The sequence below is a fragment of the Hoplias malabaricus genome, chromosome 1 (genome assembly GCF_029633855.1).
Source record: "Hoplias malabaricus isolate fHopMal1 chromosome 1, fHopMal1.hap1, whole genome shotgun sequence".
In the NCBI taxonomy this organism is placed as follows: Eukaryota; Metazoa; Chordata; class Actinopteri; order Characiformes; family Erythrinidae; genus Hoplias; species Hoplias malabaricus.
In genome coordinates, this window is record NC_089800.1 from 137787 (window position 1) to 164262 (window position 26476).

Genomic DNA, 26476 nt, shown 5'->3' on the forward strand with positions numbered 1-26476 from the left:
TTGATTATTTTCCGCTATTGTTTTCCAGCGATTCCGAGCGAGGCGTAGTTTCGCCAGTGTCCATTTGGTGTCGCTGTTGATCCGTGCTTCGGCTGGTGATTCACGGGAGTTCACTCGAGGTCACTTTGGTTTGAACATCTGTTGATCCCCGTGAAAGATAAGGGACATTGAGGCGCCACTTTGTCATAGGCGGCCGTAAAAGCTCTCTTCTTTGTTTGAGGTTCCTGTCTCTTTAAAAGCATCATAAAAGTTAGTTATCTCGACAGTTCCTGTTAGTTAAAAGAGAGACGGGGTTGTTGGGGCCATGTGTTGAGAGTGTCCTTTGATGTTTTCAGCTTATGTGTGTGCGTGTGTGGGGGGCTTTGACCCCCGCGGGCACAGACAGTCCTCTGGAATGTGACTTGGTCGCAGAGGAAAGGTCCTATTCAGACTGGAAAAGTTTTAATCCAAAACTTTTCATTTCTTCATTTCGATCTGGTATTCATATTTGGTCCATACTCCACTACAACAGTGAAACACATCTGTGACTTGTGTTTAATTTGTGGATTAACATTTATGCATTTGGACTATTCTCAGTCCAGCAGTGACACTGAGGGCTTTAAAAACTCCAGCAGCACTGCTGTGTCAGCTCTGTGACACTGCTGTGTCAGTGCTGTGTCACACGTACCAGCACAAAACACACACTGACATACCACCACCATGTCAGAAGTGGACTTAATGTTATGGTTGATTGGTGTAAGTTTATGTATTGGAACAGTAGAAATACATTAAAAAAATGTATTATGTCCTTTTCTTGGTGATATATTTATCAAGACATTGTTTAAATGACATATCTATGAATTTATTTATTTATACTTAAATAATTGTGTCCTCCAAAAGTTGGCTTCTACTTTTTAACTTTATATAATCCCCAAACTTTTCCCAGAAAAGTGGTTGACAGCTCCCTGCCACATTTACATTTACATTTATGCATTTGGCAGACGCTTTTATCCAAAGCGACTTACAAAAGAGGATCTAACATTCAAACTACAGCACAATTTATACAAAATACCTTACATTGAGTGCAATACCTTACATTGAGTGCCCCAGTTATGTGTCTGTGTGTTCACTACCACAGATGGGTCAAATGCAGAGAAGCAATTTCCTTAAGGTGATCAATATTGGGGTTTCATATTTTCTTCTTCTTTAGTGTCTTCATGATGCTGCTGATGGACCAGCCAGTATAGCCAGTGTAGGAGCTAACAGAGGAAGTGATGAAGATTTACCTGCTGCGGAACCAAGATGCATCAGACAGTGAACCTGCTGATATAGGGATTGTGATTGAGGGCATCACTGTTCTCAGCAGCGTTGGAACTAACCTATGCCTTGGATCTGAGATACCCAAAGAAGCTCAAATACAGTTTTGAGGTTTTTCAAAAAGTACTGCTGGAGCTGGATTCTGGAAACATATATGTGTGTGTGTATGTGTGTGTGATAATAAACCAATGTGATCACTGTAAAGATGCTGACAATTTAGACATGTTCTGGTGTGAAAGACAACTGGATTAACTACAGTATTTTTTTTTTAAGGGACTATCCTCACACACATTTCACTTATTGTGCAACTGGATGTTAACTCCCAGTACCCTCACATGTCAGGTTACCTTTCTTCATGTGCTTTTAATTCTCACAGTTTTTTATTTATTTATTTATTTATTTATTCTTTTTTGCTAACCATTATTTTATTGGATCTGGCACCATATGCATGAGGAATGGCATTAGAGAGTGAGATTAGAGTACACAGTGAGCCTTACTGCCAATGCGTTAGTGATGACTGCCCTGACTTAGTGTCCATTTATTGACATGATATGCAAATATTACCCATGTTGCCTACATCTAAATCTGCAACTGTGGAAATTGGTGAATGAAGTGCTGAATCAATAAGTCAGGAGATTTCCATAATTTAAGCAAAAGGCCATAAACCCAAAGGTGGATGACCCATAACCTCGATAAATCTCTGAAGCCCAAAAGGAGAACTTTTTTTACATCATCTGCTAGGATGCCAAAAACAGTACATATAAATAGCAGTCTTCTGAAATTGCTGATACAGTTTAAATCTACTTCTGTTTTTAAGAAAAAAAAAAAAAAAGATCAGTGCAATCATTGAACACAACCTCATCCGATTTACTTTGAGAGCTGGACATACAAGGCTGAAATCTGTCCTGTTTTAACTTGGTTCTGTATTGTTAGGGACGAGAACAGATATGGAAATGAGAGAGAATATATGCACAAATTCAGGAATTATGGAAGAAAGCAGATCAAACCAAAGAAATGAAATCAACATTCCATATGAACACATTGATGGGGATGAAGACATCTTGGAATCTAAAGCAAACAGAAGCTATAAGAGAAACCTGACCTCAGGTAAAAGCCCACAATTGCAAATTATATAATACAGGCCACATTGGCACATTTTTTTATTAACTATCAAAGTGAATATTATCACAGATTATAAGCATGCGGTTTGTACTCATTCTTAGGTTCAGCAATGGGTTCTGAAGGAAACAGATGCTATAAAATCACTACAATGTGTCTGGTGCTGCTGTGTGTTCTCCTACTGGTTGCCATCACAGTGCTGTCCATTAAGGTCAATGAAGAGAGTTATACCAACCTGATTACTGAGAGAGACCAATTACAGACAAGATACACCAAAATTACTAATGAGAAAGACCAGTTACAGACTAGTTACAACAGCCTGATTACTGAGAGAGACCAGTTACAGACAAGTTACTCCCGCATTACTAATGAGAAAGACCAGTTACAGACAAAATACAGCAATGTGATTAATGAGAGAGACCAGTTACAACAGGAAATAGATGGTTTCCAGAAGAAGCTATCTGAACTGGGTGTGTGAGTATATTTAACTTTAAGTAATGCACTTTTATATCTATGGAAACAAAAGTCTCATATTGAAATTGAAACTGTAATATGTAAAATGGCAATGTATTCTGATGGAGTATCATTTTCACAGTTTAATGCAATAAAGTGGTCATTTAAATGTTTGTTAAATTATATGTATTTGCCTACAATAATATTAAATTAATGCACAAAATTCACCATAGCATAAATGTGGGAATATTCAAATATATTAAAAATACCAAGGATATAAGGATTATGTTGCCGTTTTTACTTTGATGCTGATATTGTTCCAGAAATAGTCCATGTGGACTTAATACTGGTAGTGGTGAGAGGCCAATTAGACTGAGGCAAGTAGCAGTAGAGGGCAAGTGAACATCACTAGAATAGGAAGAGGTCAGGGCTGTCAGTATCTCATTAAATGTTGTTAACATTTTCATTATGTGAAGGTGGGAAGCCAGAAAGAAATATCTGTCAATAGTATCAGGCAGGACAGGAGGACAGTAAATTATTTTGAAAAGAATAAAGGGATGGACAGAAGCAGCCGTAATACTTTTGAATATATATGAGCTTGAGGAGACACATGGACATCGATAATGGTTGCTTTTGTCTTCCATTCAAAGATAAGCTCAGCAGACAAGGGTGGAGATATTTCAACTCTCATATCTACTTTATATTTACGGAGAAGAAACGCTGGAGTGAAAGCAGAGAAGACTGTAAAAGGAGTGGAGGGGACCTGGTTATCATAAACAGCAGAGAGGAACAGGTGAGGGAGTTTTCTAATCTTTTTTTTTTGTTGTTGTTTTTGAAATTGTTGTTTTATTATCAGGCAAGCTTTTTGGGGTGAAAAAAAAACATGAACAATATCTATATTTATTGAAACTTAAAAGCCCAGTAGTGACCTGCTCTCTATTGTAGTATTTATAAAGAATACATAACAGTCCTTATATGCAGACATAGACCCAGAACTGACCCTCAGTGGAAGGGAATGACCACAGGGAATGTAAAACCACATAATACTGGATAATGGACAGAGAAGAGGCATGAACACAAAATGAAAATAGACAATGGTGGGCAACCAGGAAACACAGACACATTATATATATATATATATATATATATATATATATACATACACATTGAGCCAAGTGGCGGAAGGTGTCCGGTTTGGTGGCCCCAGGATTCCATGTCTGAGTCCATGCACCTCCAAGTCAGAGTCCATGGTACTCAGTTAGAAAAGGGTGGAGTGCTCTCTCCAGCTTGGAAGTGAGATCCTGCCTCAAGTGGAGGAGTTTAAATACTTCAGGGTCTTGTTCATGAGTGAGGGAAAGACGGAGCAGGAGATTGACAGGTGGATCAGTGCAGGGTCAGCAGTAATGCAGGCTCTGTACCGGTCCGTTGTGGTGAAGAGAGAGCTGAGCAGAAAAGCAAAGCTCTCAATTTACCGTTCAATCTACGTCCCAACCCTCACCTATGGTCATGAGCTTTGGGTAGTGACTGAAAGAACGCGATAACAGGTACAAGCGGCTGAAGTGGGTTTTCTCCGCAGGGTGTCTGGACTCTCCCTTAGAGACAGGGTTAGGAGCTTGGACATCCGGGAGAGACTCGGAGTAGAGCCGCTGCTCCTCCACATCGAGAGGAACCAGTTGAGGTGGTTCAGTATCTGGTTTGGATGCCTCCTGGACTCCTTCCTGGTGAGGTGTTCCGCGCATGTCCATGCTGGAGAGAGTACATGTCTCGACTGGCCTGGGAACGCCTCGGTATACCCACGGAGTAGCTGGAGGCGGTGGCTGGGGAGAGGGAGGTCTGGGTTTCTTTGCTCCGACTGCTTCCCCCGCAACCCAGACCCTGATAAGCGATGGATATATATATGGATGACAAACCTAGGAAGTACGCAGGAACATGAGAGAAGGTGATCACATGACAGGGGAAATGACAACATGATACAAGAGACTCAAGCAGGAACAAGGCCCATGTTACAGTACCCTCCAGGGCATGCTAAAAACAAAACAAACAAGGACAAGGAGTCATTTCAAGGCAACATCAAACAACCTTGGAAAAACATGAAAATGTCCCAAAGGTATGTATAGGTGGCCATATTGGGAGGAGCTAAGTGCAGGAGATTTATTGACAAAATATAACAGGAAGACAAACAGAGTGATCAACACAGGAGCTAAAACAAAGATGACCAGAGAACTAAACACAGAGCTGGAGACTGAACACAGAACTAGGAAGTTGTCACGTCCCATGTCTGTTTTCCCCACCATCTGCTCTCTTAGCACATGGCTCTGTTTGTTATTGTTCGTGTCTCCACCCTCGTCCTCGTCAGTCTCGTTGGTAATCTGTCATCCTCGTTATCTGTTCCAGGTGTGTCTTGTCTGTGTCATGTATTTATGTTCCCTTGTGTCACTTCCTGTTTGTCGGTCATTTGTATTGTTTAGCTCTTTAGTCTGTCTCTGCTGTTTCTCGTTTTGATTCCTATGTCATGTTTTCCAAGTCTAGTCTGTCTTTACTATTATTCGTTCCATTTGTCAAGTTAATCAGTCTAGTTTGTCTGTCTCCTCAGTTTTCCGTTTTTGTTATCGAGTCTATCTCCACCGTTGTTTGTCTTTTCTTTTGTTATATCTTTTTAAAATAAACGTCTGTGTTATTAGCGTGTGCGTCCGACATCCGTGATTCCTGACAGAATGACTGACCATCTAAAGGACGCAGCTAACACGGCCATGTCACCGGATAAAGCCATTAAAATAGCAAAGGACTTACTGGCCATAAGGGTGGGTGATCACCCTGCTATTTTGCTATCCTTCCTGGGAGTACCTGCGGAATTTGAAGGAGGTCCCAACTGTAAGGAATTTATACTGCAGTGCAAAGATTATTTTGAATATTTGACCTGTCCTACTCCTTCAGACTTTATCCAGGTCATGTTTGTTAAGTCTCTCCTTAGAGGAGAGGCATTACAGTGGGCAGAAAAATGAATTAAGGAAAAGGCCCAGGAACTTACCCTAGAGACATTTTTAGAACTCTTATACGAAAGATTCTCCTGTTCTGCTCCCGAGGATTACCCCCTCAGGTCCGGGGGAATTTTTTGGGGTGGGGGGTTGAGGGTTGGGGCTGTTAGCCTCAGACCGCTGGACATGGGAGGTGAGGCTAACAGGGGTGCATCTCCAGGGGAACTACGGTTGAAGAAGTCCCTCAAGAGTGTGCCTATCAGTCCCCCTAAACCCGCAATAACTCCAGCACGTGCCCGGCGAGCAGCACAAGCCCCTGCCTCTGTGGACGTCTCCGCTCCTGTTCCTGAGAAGGTGGCTTCCACGGCCGCTCCTGTCCCAGAGGAGGTGGCTTCCACTGCCGCTCCTGTCCCCGAGAAGGCGGCGAACCCAGCAGCTCCTGTCCCCGCGAAGGCGGCCACCCAGGCCGCTCCTGTCCCCGTGAAGGCGGTCACCCAGGCCGCTCCTGTCCCTGAGAAGGTGGCTTTCTCAGCCGCTCCTGCTCCAGAGAAGGCGGCGTCCGCCGTTCCTACTCCAGAGAAGACGGCATCTGTCGTACCTGCTCCTGCGAAGGCGGCGTCTCCCGCCGCTTCTATTCCAGCGATGGTGGCGCCCCCCGCTGCGTCTGCTCCTGCGAAGGTGGCGTCTTCTGCCGCTCCTGTTCCAGTGATGGCGGCGTCACCCGCCACTTCTGTTCCTGTGAAGGCGGGTCCCCCGCTGCTTCTGTTCCCGTGATGGCGGCGACTGACGCCGCTTCTGTTCCCGTAAAGGTGGCATCCGCCGCTCCTGTTCCCGTGATGGCGATGAACCGCGCCACTTCTGTTCCTGCGCCCGGCGGTGTCCCCCGCCGCTCCTGTTCCTGTGATGGCGGCGAACCACGCCGCTTCTGTTCCTGCACCCGGCGGTGTCCCCCGCCACTTCTGTTCCTGTGACGGTGGCCTTTCCCGCCGCTTCTGTCCCAGTGCTAGCGGCCAACCAGGCCACTTCAGTTCCAATGAAGGCGGCAAACCACACCGCTTCTGCCCCTGTAACTGCTTCTGTTCCTGTGAGGGCAGCAACCTCGGCCGCTTCTGCCCCTGTGACTGTGGCTTCGGCCGCTTCTGCCCCTGTGACTGTGGCTTCGGCCTCTTCAGTTTGTGTCCCTAAATCAGCCCAAAGGACTTCCAGGCCGATTCCCAGAACTGTGCCCAGGCTGGTCCCACAGACTTTTGCCAGTCCTGGGCACCCCCTGGTTGTTTTGGTTCCCCTGTCTGTCCCTGTCTTGGTTCCTGTTTCTGTCCTAGTCCCTGTAACTGTGTCTGCATTTGTCTCTGTCCCTGTCACTGTGTTTGTGTCTGTTCCCGTAAACGTCCTGGTCCCTGTTCCCCTGTCAAGTCCTGTCCAGTCCCTGTCCATTCCCAGTTCTCCATTCCGTCATCTGTGCCGTCTCCTGTCCAGTCCCAGCACCCAGTCTCAAGTTCAGTCACCTGTCCTGTCTCAAGTTCAGTCACCCATTGTGTCTCAAGCCTCAGTCACGTCACCTGTCCTGTCCCCAGTCTTTAATCATGTCCAGTCCCTGTACCCATCCAGTGTCCAATCTAATGTCCTGTCCCCTGTTCAGTCACCTGTCTTGTCTCCCTTCCGGTCCACTGTCCTGTCCCCTGTTCAGTCACCTGTCTTGTCTCCCTTCCGGTCCACTGTCCTGTCCCCTGTTCAGTCACCTGCTCCTGTCCAGCCTTCTGTCTCTAGTCCCGTTCTATCCTCAATCTTGTCTCCATTGTCTATGCCTGTTCAGTCTCAGTCCCCATCCAGTATCCAGCCCAATGTCCAGCACCCTGTCCTGTCCCCTGTCCAGTCTGCCGTCTCTGGTTCTGTCCTGTCCGCATTCTTATCTCCTGTTCCCTTTTTACAGTCACCGGTTCAGTCCCCTGTCTTGCCCCATGTTCAGTCTCTCCATTACCATTACCAGTCTTCGGCCTCAGTCCTGTCTCAAGTCCAGTCCCCAGTCCAGTGTCTCATTGCCTATGTCCAGTCCAATCCCCTGTCCCATTTCAAGTCCAGTCCCTGTTTCAGTCAATGCCTTGTCCCCCGTCTCTGCTCCCGTCTTGTCCCAAGTCCCGTCTCCTGTTAGTTCAGTTAATCAGTCGTCGGTCTTGTCCCCAGTTCAGTCTTCTCTCCCTGCTCAGGTTTTTTCTCCAGTCCATTCCCCTCTTCATTCCAGTGCTTTGTCACCCATCTGTACTTCTTTCTTGTCTCCGTTTCTGTCCTCTGTCTTGTCCCAAGATTCTTTGCCTGTTTCTCCCCTTTGTCAGTCTCCTGTTCTGTCTAGAGTCCAGTCTCCTGTTTGCGGTCCTGTCAAGTCCCCGGCTCCATTTCCTGTGTCTGTTCCTGTCTTGTCCTGAGTCCTGTCTCCAGTTGGTTTCTTGTCTTGTTTTCCTTGCTCCTCTCCTGCGCCAGCTCCTGGGGGTTCTAGGTTTACATGCCCCAGGAGTAGGGGGGGGGGGTATCTGTCATTTCCCGTGTCTGTTTTCCCTGCCATGTGCTCTCTTAGCACCTGGCTCTGTTTGTTATTGTTCGTGTCTCCGCCCTCGTCAGTCTCGTTGGAAATCCATCCTCCTCGTTATGTTCCAGGTGTGTCTTGTCTGTGTCATGTATTTAAGTTCCCTTGTGTCACTTCCTGTTTGTCGGTCATTTGTATTGTTTAGCTCTTTAGTCTGTCTCTGCTGTTTCTCGTTTTGTTTCCCGTGTCATGTTTTCCAAGTCTAGTCTGTCTTTACTATTATTTGTTCCATTTGTCAAGTTAATCAGTCTAGTTTGTCTGTCTCCACAGTTGTTTGTCTTTTTTTTTTTTGTTATATCTTGTTAAAATAAACATCTGTGTTATTAGCGTGTGCGTCTGACATCTGTGATTCCTGACAGAAGCTAAACACAACTAGGAAGCTAACCACAGACTATGTACAAAGACCTGGGGACTGAGACAGGAAAATCAAGAACAGAGTGAAAATAGGCAAACAATTTTGGACAACCAGGAAACACAGACAAAGAAAGTGATGTGAGATTTGAAACAAAGTGTTGGGGCCTATGTAGAACAAAAAGGGGCATGCCAGTGTCACGCCCTCGTCCTGTCATGCCTGTTTTCCCCACCATGTGCTCTCTCTGCACATGGCTCTGTCTGTTGTTGTCCTTGTCTCCACCCATGTCCCGCCTTTGTTCCGCCTCCTTGTCCGCTGTCCTTGGTATCTGTCTCAGGTGTGTCTCATTTGCATGTTGTTTTTTAGGTCCCCTTGAATCACTTCCTCTTGTCGGACATTTCTCCTTTGTACTGTTTCAAGTCTGTCATGTTATCAAGTCTGTCTGTCTCTGCAGTTTCCCCGTCATTGTTTTCCACGTCGTCGCTTCATGTTGTCGTTTCATTTCCTTTGTTGTTGTTTCGTTTTGTAGTCTGGTTGTCTCTTTAGTCTGTCTGTCCCGTTTGCCCTGTTTAGCTCCTCGTGTCCAGTTTAGCCTGTTTGGCTCCCTGTTTCTTGTCTTTGTTTTGTTATGTTTCGTTATTAAAGTACTGTGTTTTAGCGAGTGCGTCTGCCTCCGTCAGTCCGTCCCGCGATCCTGGCAGCCAGATGAAGCCTGAGTTCAATGCTTGGGTAGTTATCGTAAAAAATCACATGTCTGATCACAAACAAGGCCTTGGATTCTGTGGGACGTGATTGTCTGATTTTGAGTGTTGCTACATTATAAAGAGGACACGTTATACTGGCCTCAAGCTTGCTTCTATGTATTTTAACCCCCTGGAGTCTGAGGGGTTTTCAGACACCCTGGTGTAGTCTGACATGCCTTGATTGTTTTACAAATTGTACGCATCTGAGAAAAAATCATTTCAAAGTGTTACACATGCATTTTTCAGAACTATCTCTGCAACAACAGTGTTGAATCAGTAAGAGTGTCATACATCTACATTTTGATTAAATTTACTCTAAACTTAGACTTTCCAAAAACCTATTTTCAGAAGTGCTGATATACTGTGAAAAAACACATTCTAAACATTTCTCACCGGGACCTTTGAGGTCAAAACTTTGTGAACACGGGTCTTGGCAACACACTGCTGATTCTACTTTTCATAAATTGTATGTAATTTTATACTTAGGACATAACAAATGTGAGGTGACACTCTGTTTTTCTCAGTCACTGGCTCCTACGTTGCATATGTATGAAGATAGGTGCGAAAACCGAGGTGCGAGGTCCCCACCCCACTGCCTAATGAATGGCCCATTAGCTGTCACTGCCACAGCTGTCAAAAGAGAAGAGACCAGAGGCAGAGTTTATCACAGTTTATTTCAAAAAAAGAGAACTAAACAAGCAATAAAAACAAAAAAATAAATAACTGGCATGAATTAAAATAAATGGAAAATGTGTTCACATGTAAACATAGTGATAATATACTAAAGATAGTCATACTGTATATCCTTGTGTGTGTATATATATTTGAGTCAGTTCAACAAAAGATGCCAGTCTCTAAAACAGTTTCTGTCTGGCTGCATGCAAAGGTAGACATCACACTGTTCACATTTCCATGGGGTTTTTGCATACCACACAGCTGTTCAACAAGCTCTTCCATGAATGCCTTGTGGGTCAGGCTGTCCTGTTGCATAAGTTGTTGTGGAGAATGTAGGCATTGGTAGCAGCAATGTCCAAGAAGTGAAGAAACAGTTTTCTGTACCACTTCAAAGTTTTGTGCTGAGTTGTGTAATGCAAAATGCTAAACTTGCAGAGCAGATGTGGAAGGACCATGTGTTTACACGTTGGTGGTTGCAGACTTGGTTGACGCCGTCGTCTTTGCTTGGAGGTGGAGTATTTTCCACATTTCTGAAAGAAAAATAATAAGAAATGTGAGCTTCTGAGCAGTTACAAAGATTAGCTATTCATGCCAACAGTCACTACAACTAATAATTACTTGTATTTCAAATACAGTACTTGTATATGACCTATGTATAGCAGTACATAGCATAACAAGCTACATAGGATGACACTATTACATTCACACAGGCCATTTACACATGACATTACCACACTAGGCTAAACATTTACAGCCATAAGCCACACTTATGGTACTGGAGCCTCGCATGCTAATGTTAGCACTCTCAGCATGCACTCAGATTAGCAACAGGCTACACTTGAATGTCCCGTTTACACAACAGCAGGTTTTTTTTACATTAATTTATGCTTTCATATACAAAGGAATACTTATTTAATTTATTCTTTATTTTAATTTATCCGGAATTCGCGGAGTGTACACAGTAAGCGCGAAGCGTGGGTTTGTTTCATTTGAAAAGAAATATTTCACTTACCCTTCACAAAAATCCTCCTTCGGATCAATCCGCATCTCAAAATAAATCTTTCTTCGTCACTGTCCTCCCCGCTTTCGTCAGATGAGCTGAAATCCTCTTCATTTTCCAGAACAAAGCTCTCCTCCGCAGTGGCTCCAGCTCCCGTGAGTGCGACATGACGAAGCTCCACGTAAACAATTCCGCGACATGTGCTCTGTATTTGGGCGTTTTCATGCAAATTATCAGCCAATGATCCTCCACTAGCAGCTGCCGAATTACCATAGTGTTAACATATGAATGGCAGAACGCGTCTATGGGCGGAACAAAAAAGCTTGTGCCTCAAAAATGTGCCGGTTGTTGTTTACGCTTCTCTCACAAGAATATAAATATATATATCGTTTCATCCTATATATAGTTGGAAAGTAGACCCTTCAAGGTTTCCGAGGTATGTTGTATTTTTTTTTTAGGATAAAATCTCGCAGAGTTATATACGTGTTTATGTGGAATTTCAATTTTATCCCGCCGGCGGCATAGCCTCAGAGGGTTAAAGGCACTCTGTGTTCTTGTAAAAGGAAAGAAAATATATGATTGTGGTATATATGTCCAAGTCTCAGTGCTGCTTTAAACATGAAGGAACATAAGGAAAAATGTATATGTTAATCCAAAAATACACAAAAAAATGTAATTTAATTGAAACATTGTATTTCATAAAATTTCCAATTCAGTGCCAGTCAAGGTTGATTAGTAATTAATTATCTAATAATTATTCAATTTTTCTTATGGTCTGAACTTTTTTTTTCCTTTCATATTGTCCTAAACTCAGGAGTTTATTACTAGAAATTTTTGTAACCGTGAAGCTTGGATTGGTCTTACAGACCATGTCTCTGAGGGGGTCTGGAAATGGTTGGACAACTCAGCATTGACCACTGGGTAAGAAGCCACTGAACTGATCTATGGTGATAACATTCACTCTTTATTTCAGTGTACAGAAACAAACAACACTCATTCTCTGTGTGTTTCAGGTTCTGGTGGCCAGGGGAACCCAATGATTATGACCAAATGGAGGACTGCAGCATAACCAATTTCAGGCTTTCTCCACCACATACTGTATCATCATGGGCTGATTACCCCTGTAATCACCCAGTAGCTGGGATTTGTGAGAAAACTTTTAGCTTGAAGTAAAAACTGCAGCTCTAACTTTTATTTTTCATTCATTAATATACAGCGTGGGCAATTTATATGGATACACCTTAATAAAAAGGGAATGGTTGATGATATTAAACTCCTGTTTGTGGCACATTAGTATATGTGAGGGGGGAAACTCAAGATGGGATTATGGGACCATGGCCGTTTTGGATCCAACTTTTGTTTTTTCAATGGAAAGAGGGTCATGTGACACATCAAACTTATTTTTGAATTTCACAAGAAAAACAATGGCGTACTTGGTTTTAACGTAACTTTATTCTTTCATGAATTATTTACAAGTTTCTGACCACTTATAAAATGTGTTCATAGTGCTGCCCATTGTGTTGGAAAAACAAATGTTGGATCCAAAATGGCCGACTTCAAAATGGCCACCATGGTCACCACCCATCTTGAAAAGTTTCCCCCCTCCCATATACTAATGTGCCACAAACAGGAAGTTAATATCACCAACCATTCCCATTTTAATAAGGTTTATCCATATAAATGGCCCACCCTGTGTTTTCTTTAGAGCATATTTGTTCCATTCATTGAAGTTTCATTGCAGATGAATTAACAGAATTGATTTAAAAAGTATATCATTACATTTGATTGTTAATTTACATTAAATTACTTTACATTATGAATGCTTTTACTCTCTTGTGTAATGCTTCCATTTTGATAAAAACTGTTTAAATAAATAAGAGATATATATTATTCTGTGTGATGCTAAATGTTTAGATATAACTAACCATAGTAAATTCTATGGTAAATTCTAGGGTATATACCCCTAAGTAACTGTTTTGTTAATTTTCTTAGTGAATATAAGTGCAATTTTTCCAGATTTTGTACTTTAATGTACAGAAAGACAAGCAAGACAATTCCTGATGAATGGACCAGTTGATTTTCTTGCTTAACCCCCAGGAGTCTGAGGCCTTTCAGTCATGTCTGAGGTGATCTGACATGCCTTGATATTTTAACATATTTCACCTACCTAAAAGTTTGTTCCCAAAAAGCTACACATGCTAATATTCAGCACAAACCCAGCAACAATAATGTGTGTGTCAGGATTCTGCTGTGCTCTTCCTGTCTATGTTCTGTTGCTGGCTGTGTCTTGTTTTGTTTGTTTATAGTTCTCCTTGTACCTCTGTCTCAAGTCTTTGTCCTTAGCCATGCTTCCTCTCAGGTGATTTTCTTGTACTTGTCTTAGCCACACCCCTTTCCTTAGGTGACTTCCACAGGTGTTCCCCATTCTATTTAGTTTTATAAGACCTGTCATAATCTTAGTTGGTGTCTGTCATTTGTATTGTTTTGTGTTGAGTTCTTTCTCTAGTGTCCTTGTCATTCATTCATTCATTATCTGTAACCGCTTATCCAGTTCAGGGTCGCGGTGAGTCCAGAGCCTACCTGGAATCATTGGGCGCAAGGCGGGAATACACCCTGGAGGGGGCGCCAGTCCTTCACAGGGCAACACAGACACACACACATTCACTCACACCTACGGACACTTTTGAGTCGCCAATCCACCTACCAACGTGTGTTTTTGGACCGTGGGAGGAACCCGGAGCACCCGGAGGAAACCCACGCGGACACGTGGAGAACACACCTACTCCTCACAGTCAGTCACCCGGAGCGGGTATCGAACCCACAACTTCCAGGCCCCTGGTGCTGTGTGACTGCGACAATACCTGCTGCGCCACCGCCCATAGTGTCCTTGTCTTGTCTTGTTATTTAATATGTTACATTGTTGGTGGGAATTTCAGGTTTTTTTGTACTTTGTTCTATCTGGTCTATTGTCTGCTCCTTTGTCCTGTTACTTGGTCCCTGGTCTCTTTGTATATTGACTTTGTAATCCCTATATTCTTAGTTTGTTATTCTGGCATTTCTTTCATTTTACCTTTTAGGTTTCCTGGTGTGGGTCAGTAAAGTTTTAGATTAAGTTTCCTTTTCCAATTTTTCAGAACGGTCTAGTCTTAATTGTTAGCTTATGTAAGTCCTATTTTAGGTTCTCACGTTTTCTCTGTTGTGTTAATTACATTTGTTTTAGGCCTTTGTCTTGTCTGGCTTTGTGTCTCATGTTTTGTTGTAGTTAAGTAATCCTCCTGTGTTTCTTGGTTGCCTATCTTTCTGTTTATTAAAGAGCCTCACTTTTCCCTGAATTCGTGTGACAGTGAGTCTGTTTGTCATTCATCTGTTTTTAAACTCTAAACATGGACCTCCTAAATACTTATTTTCAAAGGTGCTGATAAAGTGAAAAAACGCATTGTGAACATATGTTTTCTTTAGAGCTCTGAACTCTGTATTGGCTACACACTGCTGTTTACGTAGAGGCTCAGAAGTAATTGTTAGGGGGAGGGGGCGACACCCCACAATTTTATTTTATTTAGCCATCTTCTTTTCATTACAAATATTCAATTGGTTTCAGTTTAACTCGAGGAGTAAATGCTATTACCTATGTCTGCCAAAGAGGGCGTATGATACACAAGTGATGGAGAGTAGAACTGTGCACCATGGAGGAAGAATAAATCCTCTTGTGAAGTTTATCATATATCATGTTGAGATATCAGCTCAACATGTGTGCTCTCTCCATTATCTCAGGTTAGGTAAACACATAAAAATCAAGTGTACATGATTTTTTTTTTAAACCCTACAAGATGTCACTAATTAGGTAGTTGCATGGGGTGAAAGGTGAAGCGGTTTTTGTGAGATGTGTAGCGTTAGTACCCCTAGTTTCAGCCACTTGAAAATTAAATAAATATAAAGTAAATATATCAATAAGAACTTTAATAACTCAGATGTTTTTCAGGAGACATATGTGTGTAGATTAATGTCCAAGACCTGTTTGACTTTGACAGTAAATATGTTTTTATATAAAGACCAAGACCAAAGTAGACACCAACACAGCTAAGATTAATGGCACCCCTTATTGTCAGCCACCTCACTTCCGATTTTCCGGAAGTCATGTTTTCAGATTAAAAGCGTGTATAATAACTGTTAAAAATGTTTATATGTAATGTAAGCGTGCATGTATACGTCATGCATTATATGCTGTGATAACCTGGGTTTCCACTTATGTTAATTAGGCATCTTACATGTAGTGGATGCACAGGGAAACTTGGTTACACTGCAAAAAATGAAATCTAAGCAAGTAAATTAAGCAAGTAAACACAGGTTGGTAGGTGGATTGGCGACTCAAAAGTGTCCATAGGTGTGAATGTGTGTGTGTCTGTGTTGCCCTGTGAAGGACTGGCGCCCCCTCCCGCCTTGCGCCCAATGATTCCAGGTAGGCTCTGGACCCACCGCGACCCTGAATTGGATAAGCAGTTACAGATAATGAATGAATGAATGAACTTATTTCTAACTTATTTTAACCTGTTTAAAGTAATTTTATCTACAAGTTCCATTAGCAGATATTTCTGTTTCTTTTAAGCTTCATTTCATGTTGTTTTTTGAATTAAGCAGAAATATCTGTCAATGGAATAAGACACTTTTTTAAATTATATTTTTACAACAATTTCCAAATGAGTAATACTGGATATTTAGATATCAATTTCATTTGCTTATATTTTATTTATTGTAGTCATGTTGGAACTTTCAAAAGGCTGAAGTAGAGTGATATGACAGTATTTAATATATTTAATCTGACTTCACCCATAAATAAATGACATAGAATAATTAGAAACAATAGCTTTTTTAGCATTCCTGCTCATTAATACGAGGGTTTACACAGCACAGTTCATCCATTCAGCTGAATATATCTTTAGGTAGCGCAGAGTGCCGCTACCCAATTACAACTAGCCTAGCCAGTTAACAGACGCGGGGCAAACCTTCCGAGCATTGGGCGAAAAAAATGAAAACCCGCCTAGCGACCGAGTAAAATGCTCCATACTACTCGAATCTGATAAGGGACATCTAGTCGACTTCTATCTAGTCGATAGCTGTGATCCACCTATTGTTGGAATACACCCTCCAATCCCCGTTCTTAAAAAGGGGATCCACCTCCCCAGTCTGCCAGTCCAGAGGTAATGCCCCTGATGTCCACGCAATGTTTATGTCAGTAAGACAAGGTCAGTTCTGTTTATATCAGTAAGACAAGGCCAATTCACATTCTGCATGGATTACCACAGCATGGTTCCAGGTGCTGAACTTGTCTGTAACATAAAGCCCAAATTACCAACACATTTCCTTTCTTCCTCTAAGGAGGGTTGGTCCTGTGTTTGTTTCTTCGTTTGTTAGCCATGCACCTCCCTCTGATTACAGTTACTGGTTTTCCTCATGTTTTGTGTGTTCTTATTTGTGTTCTCTTGTCATTCCTCTCCAGTCATTGAGTGTATCAGTTTTTGTCCCGATCGCTAGTTATGTTAAAGGAATCTAGCTTTGATTTGTTTCACTGTTAGTGTTTATCTGCCTTTAAAAAAAAAAAAAGTCTACCTCTGCATGTGTATCCAGCCTCCGCGTTTTTTCACCAAAACCCACACTGTGGCAGAAAAAGTGGTTTAGGGAGGTTCAGGAATGTATAGCAGTCGTGCAGGGAGTCTAGGTCAGACTACTCCTGGATGGGGAACCAGAGGGAGCTCCCACAGAAGAACAAGGTTTCCAACTCTGTTGCTCTGTTATTCATGTGCCAAGTGGAAATTCTAAAATGGAGGAAGTTATTGTTCCTTAAGTCCACATGGGGGGTGCTTGATGACAGTTTTGTAGTTTCATTTTGTTTTAAGCTCTAAATTAAATTGGATATAGACGTGTTTTGTTATTCATATTTTTGATGTGAAACTGAACTTGTATTTGAAAATGCTAATTAAATTAATGTAAATCTCACATTCATAGTGCAATTTTGGTGAACTGTACTTTATTTATGTACATTTGACTGAATATTTAAAGTCAACATGAATGCAGAACCCCTTTTGAACGTCTTTGAACTTAGGTGATCTTGATTCTTCCAGTAAGGAGTGGCGAACCTAGAAAGAGAAAAGACAATTGCATACAGAAGATTGAATCTTCGTCGGACTCAACACAGGACAGAACTGAACTTCAAAGGATACATATTGGAACTAGAACACAGACTGGCTACCTCAAAGCATTCCTCAATTATGTAGATTCTGATTTTGTTTTTATTTGTTTGTTTTATTTATTTTTCTTGAAAATTACATTTGTAAATTATATTTTCTGTGTGGTCTATGTTAAATGTATACATTTTTCTGCCTAATTTAACCCTGGCCTCAGTCAACAGTTTTATTCATTTTAACTACCTTTACACCAAGCCTAGATCTGGTACATATAGTGACAAGAGTTGTACTTGTTACTGAAGAATGGTTAAATATTCCCATAAACACACTCCCAAACCTTAAGGAAAGCATTTACAGAAGAGTTTAAGCTGTTAAAGCTACAAAGGGTGGGCTGACATCATATTAAACCCTATGTCACTCAAGTTCATATGCATGTGAAGGCAGATGAGTGAATATTTTGGCAGTATAGTGTATATAGCTTTTATTGTATAGTCAACTGTTTGGGTTGGGCACATGGCTGGGGCACCTCCATCTAGCAGAGGGAGACAAGAGTACCAGGGCCAATTAAGCCAAATGCCCTACACCTTGGCAGAGGGCTTTATAAGAGTTCAGACAGAGACAAACTTTGCTGTGGGTCATAAAATATGGCCAGTAATTTAGGTAAAAAGTACTGAGAGTTGTGCCTTATTATCTTCTTTTTTGAGCTTCTGAAGAATCTCTCCCTCTTCCTCAAAAAAGGAAGGCTTTCACAGTTCACCCAAGCATCTAAAAAACTAATCTTCATTTCTGATCCAATAAAAGGCACTTGTTTTCTTATGAGTCCTCTTGATTGTGAAGGAAGTTAAAATTTTTACACCCTTTTCTGCCTTTCACTTGGTGTCTTTTGTTCCATTTCCCACCTAGGCAAAAAAAATAAAAATAAGTGCACTTCCTTATAAGGTGCATGTTTGCTGACACTTCCACACGGCTCTCATAGTGCAGTGGTAGAGCACAGGAACAGCACCAGTACAGCCTGGGTTTAATACTGGCACTGCATTTCTTCTTCTTTTGTATTTTTATTATTATTAATATTTATATATTAAATTATTATTTAGAGCCATCATTCCTTTTGCTTAGCCATTGGATCCTATCCTTGAAATCCATGGTGGCAAACCTAGTAGACCTCAGGCCTATAGCCTGACTGGCCTAAACTATAAAACCTGATATTTTCAAAATTCTGTGAAGCCTCATTGTGATAACATCAGTTGTAAAAAATGCTATACAAATAAATATGATTTGATTTGATATAGGGAGTGTATTCTTAAAATAATCACTTAAATAGAAGAATAATAGCCATGTAAACGCACAGTAACTCTCAAAAGTCTGATTATAACAGTTTTGTAAACTAACTAACACCACAACACATGGAGGAAGTTACAGTGCAACCCAGCTAACAAAATTACATTCTCAGAATGTTCCCCTAACATTCCATTTTGATTGTAGGAATGTTGCACTTGAATGTTCGCTCAATGTGATTTTTTTTTAAATTCTCATAATGTATTTCCTTACCAATAATTTAATATTCTAGGAACATTATCTTGGAACATTCTTAGCACATAGCAAAATTATGTTCTCAGGACATTCCCATATTCTATTTTGGTTGTTGGGAACTTTGCTTTGGAATGTTCCCTCAACAATAATCTGTCCAGTTTGCTTAATGTTGAATTTACAAAAGCATTCCCAGAATATTACCTCAGCTTCATTAGCACAGACAATTTAACAGTCTAGGAATGTTTTCTTCGAATGTTCTGAGTCCACGTGAGTTTCCTCCGGGTGCTCCAGTTTCCTCCAACAGTCCAAAAACACACATTGGTAGGTGGATTGGCGACTCCCACCAGGGTGTATTCCTACCTTGCTCCCAATGATTCCAGGTAGGCTCTGGACCCACCGTGACCCTGAACTGGATAAGCGGTTACAGATAATGAATGAATGTTCTGAGTATGTGCAATTTAAAAACATTCTGTTAACAATTGAGGTATATTTAATCATAAGGCCTTAAGCGCAGTATTAAAAAATGTTCACTGTTCAGACATATGCTCTGTGTCTGTGTTCCACAGAGAGAAATGTTTAGGATAAGCTGTCAGTGAGGGTAAGAGACTATAAATTTTACCCCTCCCTTAAGAACATGCAAATGTAAACCAACCTCTATGATTACCATATTTGGAAAGGTTAGAGAATCGTATAGATAGGGGTCCTAGCCAGGAGGAAGAGAGAGAATTTGAGCTCTGAATTGAACACTCCTCTCACGGGATCCTTAAGAACCCGTAAGACACTGTTTTGGTAAATAAAGATGTATTTACACCTTTAACCGTGTCTGCGGAGATGATTTTCCATCACCTGTCTTCAAAACACAGCAAAGTTAACAACAAAGATGGCGACGAGGATGGGATGCTGAGTTGTGGCCTTCCTGCTTCAGACGGCTCCTGCATTCGAACTCCCGCTTAAAGCCGGCAAATAGAAGGTGAGATTTTCACAAATTTGAGCGCTGGTTGGGTGTTTGGGCTGTCTGATGCAGAAAGAGTTGCACCGAGATAGACCCATTCGTGTATGCAGTGTTGTGTTGATGATGGTGTTGGATAAAGTTTCTCCGTTCTAAATTTTTAACTATAGTAATAGAAAAATAGAAATGAAGGGAATAAAAGCAAATAATGAAGAAAAGAGTAAAAAGGAATAGAAGAAAAAGGAAAAAGACAAGGAAAGGAAAAGTTGAAGTGTAAATGTAGAATAGCTTAATTAGTAACGATGAGGTGAGCTGATGATGACATGCAAGTTTGGGTAAAAAGGGCCCTATTTTTGCTTGAAACTATAAGACATGAATCACAGTCATTGCGTGAAAATAAGCTTTGAGTTATTGTGGAACTGGATTATATTGAAATAGTGAGAAGCCCTGGGCCCAGTGGCATTTGGTTAAAATTTATTTAAGGTTAAAAGGAAAAGGAATATAAGGGAATGGAATATAAGAGAAATAATATAAGAGGATAAAGGAAAAAAGGAAAAGAGATAATAGAGTTAAATAAAAAGAGGATGCCGCTGATTCGGATATAAGCCCTCATTGAGGCAGGATTAGCCCGGCCGTAAACCCTGAAAAATTCACTAGGTGATTTTTTGGGTCAGTTTAATGAGAAACTGGAGGTGTGATACAGAGATTTAATTAGGGGTGCCCACTCGAAACACTGTTGATGAACACTGTATTGATGCTGCCTCTTTTTGAATTATTACACCTCATAAGGTAGCATAAATTAAAAATAAGGAATAAGGAATAAGGTCCGTAAAGCAATGACAAAGCATGCTGTTAATGTGTGAATGAGTCGACTATGAGAATTGTATTGAAAGTGATGGGTGTGTGTAAGCGCTGTTTGGGGAATGTTGGATGCTGTTAATGTGTGTGTGTGCTTAGTGAGTTAAGAAAAAAGGAGTGTCTTGCTGTATATGTGTGTGTGTCAGTGTGAGTGTGTCAGTGTGAGTGTGTCTCTCACCCTTCCCTTTCCCATCCTGTAGCTTTGCCCTTTAGTTTGTAGCTATGTGTGTGTATGTGTGCGTGTCAGCTGAAATAATTTTTTGGGGAGTATTAGGAGAAAGTGGGGGAATGATCAACCCCCCTCCCTTCTTTGGTCGCTCATGAATGTGTGTGGGGAGAACTGATCTCTCCCTTGCACTGTAAAGAGCCATACATTTTCTGTGGGTGTGTTTAGAGAAAGTAGGGAAAGGACACCTCTGCCCAGAGAGTGTCAGAGAGAGAGTGTCAGAAAGAGTGAAGAAAGTGTTTAGAGAAATTGGGGAAATGTGATGAAGAATGAGAGATTTAGAAATTAATAGGGAAAGAAATTTGTAATGGTAAAAATTATGAGCTTCGTTCAAGGACAGTTATTTAAATGATTATGAACCTCAATAAAATGAGGGGTTTGTTTATTTATGACAATGAGCCTGAACGAAAGACGTTTTTAAATTAAAAAATAAAAAGTAAAAATAAATGAGCTTTCTGGGAGACTGTAAATTAAAGAAAACAGTAGAAAATGAGCTCCAGAAAGACGTTTTTAGATGCTGAGAATAGGAAAAAGGACAGCGAGGTGTTAAAGCTGAGTAATTAATAGGGTACATTGGGGAAACTGTAAGGTTTAATCATGGGAATTAAAGGTATAATTGTTATTGGGGAAAAAAGAGAAAATTTGAAATCTCCATTTGTTGGCTTTTATTGGGAGAAAAAAAAGAGCTCATGGGTTTTGCTGAAGCTTTGAGATCTTACACTTTGATTGTTCCACTCTTAAAAAAAGAGAGAGATGGCAGGACTTTGATTTGTGACGTACTGATAAAAGCTACGTTGATTTGGTTTAAATAGAAACTAATAGTTATTCGGGCAAATTAAAAATATAAATGTATGAAAAATATTGATGTATAGTGCTGTGCAGGGGTTTGGAGCTCCTGAGAATGGGTGCGTTTGAACTGAGTTTTTCAATGGGTGTGTGTGGTGCTTATGATCTAAAATAAAAGGGAAATAGAGGATAAATTTAACATAGTGGGTGATAGTGAATTGGTGGAGCAGTAATTTGTTTGTGTTCTCTTTGAATGCAATGGTTTGGTGAAATTGAGACACATTGTATGGGATAATCATTTTAGGCCAGTGGAACTGAGGAATGGCCTTATATGGAGAGAGCTGCCACAAGATGGAATTTGGATTGAATTAATAAAGTGTGTTAAAATGGTGTTGTTTAGTTGGATGTTGAGCTTTAATGTTGCTCATTTGGGTTTAATGAATTAACAATTGTTGCTCAGAAAAAGGGGTTGAATCTTATAGTCTCTGGTGTTTAGATCTCTGTGAAGTACTGTTACTTTATATAAAAAAAGAATTAATTAGCTGCCAACGGATAAATGAAAAAGTACTGCCAATGTGTGAATATTGGAAAACTCTGAGTGTTTGACAGTGGTGCTTTCTGGGGTTTAAACATACCACTGCAATGGTTTTTATATGTTAAAATTACAACATAGTACATCGATCTTATCTTAGTATATAAGTTTAAGAACCAAGATGCAGGGTTGAAAATTTACTATCAGGAGGTCATAAAATAGTATGTGACATGTTTATGTTAAACTGGTTAAGCAAAACCAGATGTTAAAAGAAGCTGTATTGAGTATTGCCATCAATCACTTTAGACCCTTTCTAGGGGGGTTGAGAAAAAGGTCATTCAGGCTTTAAGCCAATGAAGAGATTTGTTGGAGGTGTTTACAATATTGAATGAAGGGTAAAAATGTTATGAATGAACTAAATGTTGGTAAATAAAATACAAATAATCATATTGAATGTTTATTTACCAAAAAGTAAGCTGAATGTATTAAATTTCTATTTGTATGTTTCTCTCATCCCGTGGGGGTGCGTGAGACGAGGAGACGAGGAGCTGGCTGAAAAAAGGGGGGTCGAAGTTACCCAGAGCAGAGCTTCACAAAGGCCAGTTATTTTGTCCACAAACTTCTTTCACAAACACCTGCATTGATACATTTAGTTTAAATCATTAATAGGTCTCATTATTAAAAAGTAATAATTAGAAATTCATTGATTTGTTTATCTATTTGCATTTAGTCCATTATTTGTGCTACAGTACATGACAGACTTTTTCAAAGAAGGCTTGGCAACAGGTTGTTCATTTTTTAAGATAATGCTTTGATTATAATTCCATTAAGAATTAACAACGAGGCTTATGAAGAAAATTAAAATAAAAATTATTATTTGGAAAAGGGGTTTCTGGTTTAAGCTTTGCTATAAGTGTAATGGGGTTGCAAAAATTTAGTGGTAATCATATGTAGAAGTGGTTGTTGAGCCTTATATAAGTTTGTATATTCTTTAATTACAAGGTAGTTATTGAATGTTTAATAAATCTAAGTTTATGGTGCACTTAGTAGTTATATCACTTAGTAAAGGGGATTTAGTGGTGTGAATTGTATTGCATATTAAGGTTTGATTTCTCTGAAGTTGGCAAATTCAATTGGGGTTTAATTTTTATTGATTGTGGTAATATAGTGGCCTATAAACATAGGAAAAAGGGAGAGAAATAATTAATATGTATGTTATGTATGTTATGTAATATGTAAGTTGGGAATATATTTAGTCATTATTATGCCAAAAATGGGTACTAATGTTTCAAAAGGGGTTACTCCTGTTGATATAGTTAAGAAAAATAATCATTTAATAAAAGGCATTGCAAGAATATCAGAAAAAATTTATAAGCGATGGCCTGACATAGACCAACCATGGCCAGTAGAGGGGACACTTAACCCAGATGTAATTAAAACAATAGAGGTACTTGTATCAACATACAAAGCAGGACAGAAGAAAGGGCATCAAGGAGAAAAGCGAAAGGAAAAAAGAGAAATAGAGCTTGGCATTCTCCAGTTATTTGAACAAGAGAGTCAGAAACTGATAAAGGCAGCAAAGGAAAAGAGGGAGAAAGGTGCAGAAGCAATAAATCAGTGTACAAAGGCAGTTGAAAAACAAAAGGCAGAAGTTAATGTGTCTTTTTCACATGCAGATTCAGTTAAGACACCACCACCTTATGAGAACGAAGTGAAAACTGAGAAAGTCTACCCTCAGCTTCCAGTGATCAGTCAAGGCGGAAGTTATCACATTGAAGATGAAGATGAATGCATCATTGAAACAGGACAAGCAGAGACAACGATAAAACTGTATCTGAGTTCCAAAAGCAAGAAGAAAACTCGACATCTGCAGACTAGAGGTGAACTGAGAATGAGAAGGAGGACCATTGGAGATGAGGATCTGAGTGACCAGGAGGAGGCCATGGGTGGATACGACCCAGCCATCAGACGAATGCTGGCTAAAGCAGAAAAAAGAGGAGATGTGAGCAGAAGGAAAGAGGACTCAAGAGATGGAAGTTCTGATGAAACAGAGAATGAAGAAAGTGATGATGGATGGAAGAATAAGGGATCTTTCTCTGGAAGAGGATTCTTTCCTGCAACATCCAGCACAAAAGGAGAAGAAGACAGACGGAGAGCTTTAAGAGAAGTAGAAAAAAGTATAGACCAATGTCTATTGAACTTAGAGGAGGAACTGAAAAATGAAGACACTAAAAAATCTGAAAGACAATACACATTGCATCCAAGGAAAGGGAAGACACTTGAAAAGATGTGTCCAGTGATAGTCCGTGGACAGAATTTGGAATACAAGCCTTGGCAAAATACAGATATGTCAGATATCATGGAAAAGTTGCCTACTTTGCAAGAGGGAGCACATCCTTGGATTTCAAAATTGGAAGAGCTTCTGGTGGGAACGCAGCCTGCAATAGGTGACATAAAGAGACTTTTAGCATATCCCCTAGGAGTACCAGCTATGGAAGAAATTCTACAGAAAGCGGGCCTAGATCGATATGTAAGAACTGCTGTTAATGATCCAGAGCTGTTTGCTGCAATCAAAGGTTGAATGTGGAGAGCATTGAAAGATTAATTTCCAACCAATGTGCATCCTGACAATATCCTGATTGAGCCATTGGGAGAAGAAGAAAACCCGAGAGCCTATGTGTCAAGAGTCCATCAGGTATGGAGAAATGTCATAGGAATTGATCCAGACTTAAATCAGATGGAGCAGTCAATTTTGTGAGCCAAATTACAGAAGGGACTACCCTTACCAGTGAGAAGTAAACTGGCAGAAGTAGTGGGCCTCGGAAACCTGGCAAAGAGTGTCTATACAGATCATATAGCCCGTCAAGTGGAGCTATATAGAAAGAAGGAATATGATCAGAAAATACAGGATGAAAAGACCCTCAGAAAGCTGAACCAAATACAACTAGTGGACAACAAGAAAAAAGAAAAGAAGCAAGCTGTAGTTATACAAAGTCAGCCTCCTAATCAGCCAGGACCACATCTGGATCAGACTCAACCTCAAGTGAGCCAGTCAACATCAGATGTTCCAGTGACTCCCTGGCCACAGCCAGTGTTTGGTCAGGTGCAGACTTGGAGAGGAAGAGGTCAAGGAAATCTAGGAAGAGGTAGACCAGGAAGATTCAGTCTGAACTTTCAGCAGCCTCCTGAAGTGTGCTACAATTGTGGACAGTTTGGTCATTTTGCTCGTGAGTGCCAGGAGGAAACTTCAGGGGATACTTTAGAGGGGGATTTAGAGGAGGATTCAGAGGACAACCAAGGTCAATCAAGGGACCTGTGAACCCTTATAGGGGCTCAGAACCAGGATTCTAGGGATGCCTGGAGAACTCGTGTGGGAGGTGTCAGCTGGTAGCAATAGGGCCGGAGAGAGATCCAACAGTAGAGGTGAAAATAAATAATCGACCATTGACAATGATGGCAGATAGTGGAGCTGCTTTCACCTGTATTCGGCCTGAAGATGCTATACACCTCCCCAGGTCTGGTCAGATGATTCGGACAATCGGGTTTGAGGGAGTAAAACAGCTGATTCCTCTCACAGAACCAATTGAGCTCTGCTATAAACATCTGAAGACTACAATACCCATACTGGTATTAGAACATACACCTATTGCACTTTTGGGAAGAGATGCTTTGTGCAGACTGAACTGTACAATAAAATGCACACCAGACAGCTGCCTGGTGGAAGTGCCGAGTGAAATGATTGATAAATTGATGATGAAAACGGAGACTAAATCTTCTTCAGTATTTTGGATTGGAAATCTTAGTGAAGAATTCTTGGAACCAGAACAATGGCTGAGTCATCAACCAAAGCAAGTTGAATTATGCTCATGTTGCATAATTTTGGGACCACAAGGAGCTGCTATGAAGATAGACAAAAATTATTACTTACATAAAGAGTTTGATATGGAAAAAAGTGCACCACATGTGACTTTGCTGGTGTCTGAAGATTGTGAGCAGAAACAAATAGGTGAGATGATGGCAGAAGCAGAAGAAGTTGTCTTTAAACCGCTAAAAGAGAATCTTTCCATCTGGAGGAGTGAAGATCAGCGATTTATTAAGATTATGATTACTGCTCAAGGACAAGGACAGCCACAAGTCGTCAGGATGACACATGAATCACTTGGCAATGAGAAAATGGATTCAAATTCTTTGAAAGAGGAAATGCTGCGATATGTTCCAAAATGTT

General features: G+C 40.8%; 1 protein-coding gene across 1 annotated transcript; it reads left to right on the forward strand.

Moving 5' to 3' along the window:
* Window positions 1-2527: 2527 nt before the first annotated feature.
* LOC136702530 (asialoglycoprotein receptor 1-like) lies at window positions 2528-25570 on the forward strand. Its single transcript, XM_066677641.1, has 6 exons — window positions 2528-2885; window positions 3537-3661; window positions 12006-12112; window positions 12205-12360; window positions 14963-14967; window positions 25041-25570. Exons 1-6 carry the CDS (start codon window positions 2528-2530, stop codon window positions 25568-25570), a joined length of 1281 nt encoding a protein of 426 aa, XP_066533738.1.
* Window positions 25571-26476: the final 906 nt, after the last annotated feature.

Coding starts and splice junctions, on each gene's coding strand:
- LOC136702530 (XM_066677641.1), top strand. CDS start 2,528: ATGGGTTCTGAAGGAAACAGATGCTATAAAATCACTACAATGTGTCTG. Junction 3,662..12,005: donor TAAACAGCAGAGAGGAACAG/GTGAGGGAGTTT, acceptor TCCTAAACTCAG/GAGTTTATTACTAGAAATTT. Junction 12,113..12,204: donor AACTCAGCATTGACCACTGG/GTAAGAAGCCAC, acceptor TGTGTGTTTCAG/GTTCTGGTGGCCAGGGGAAC.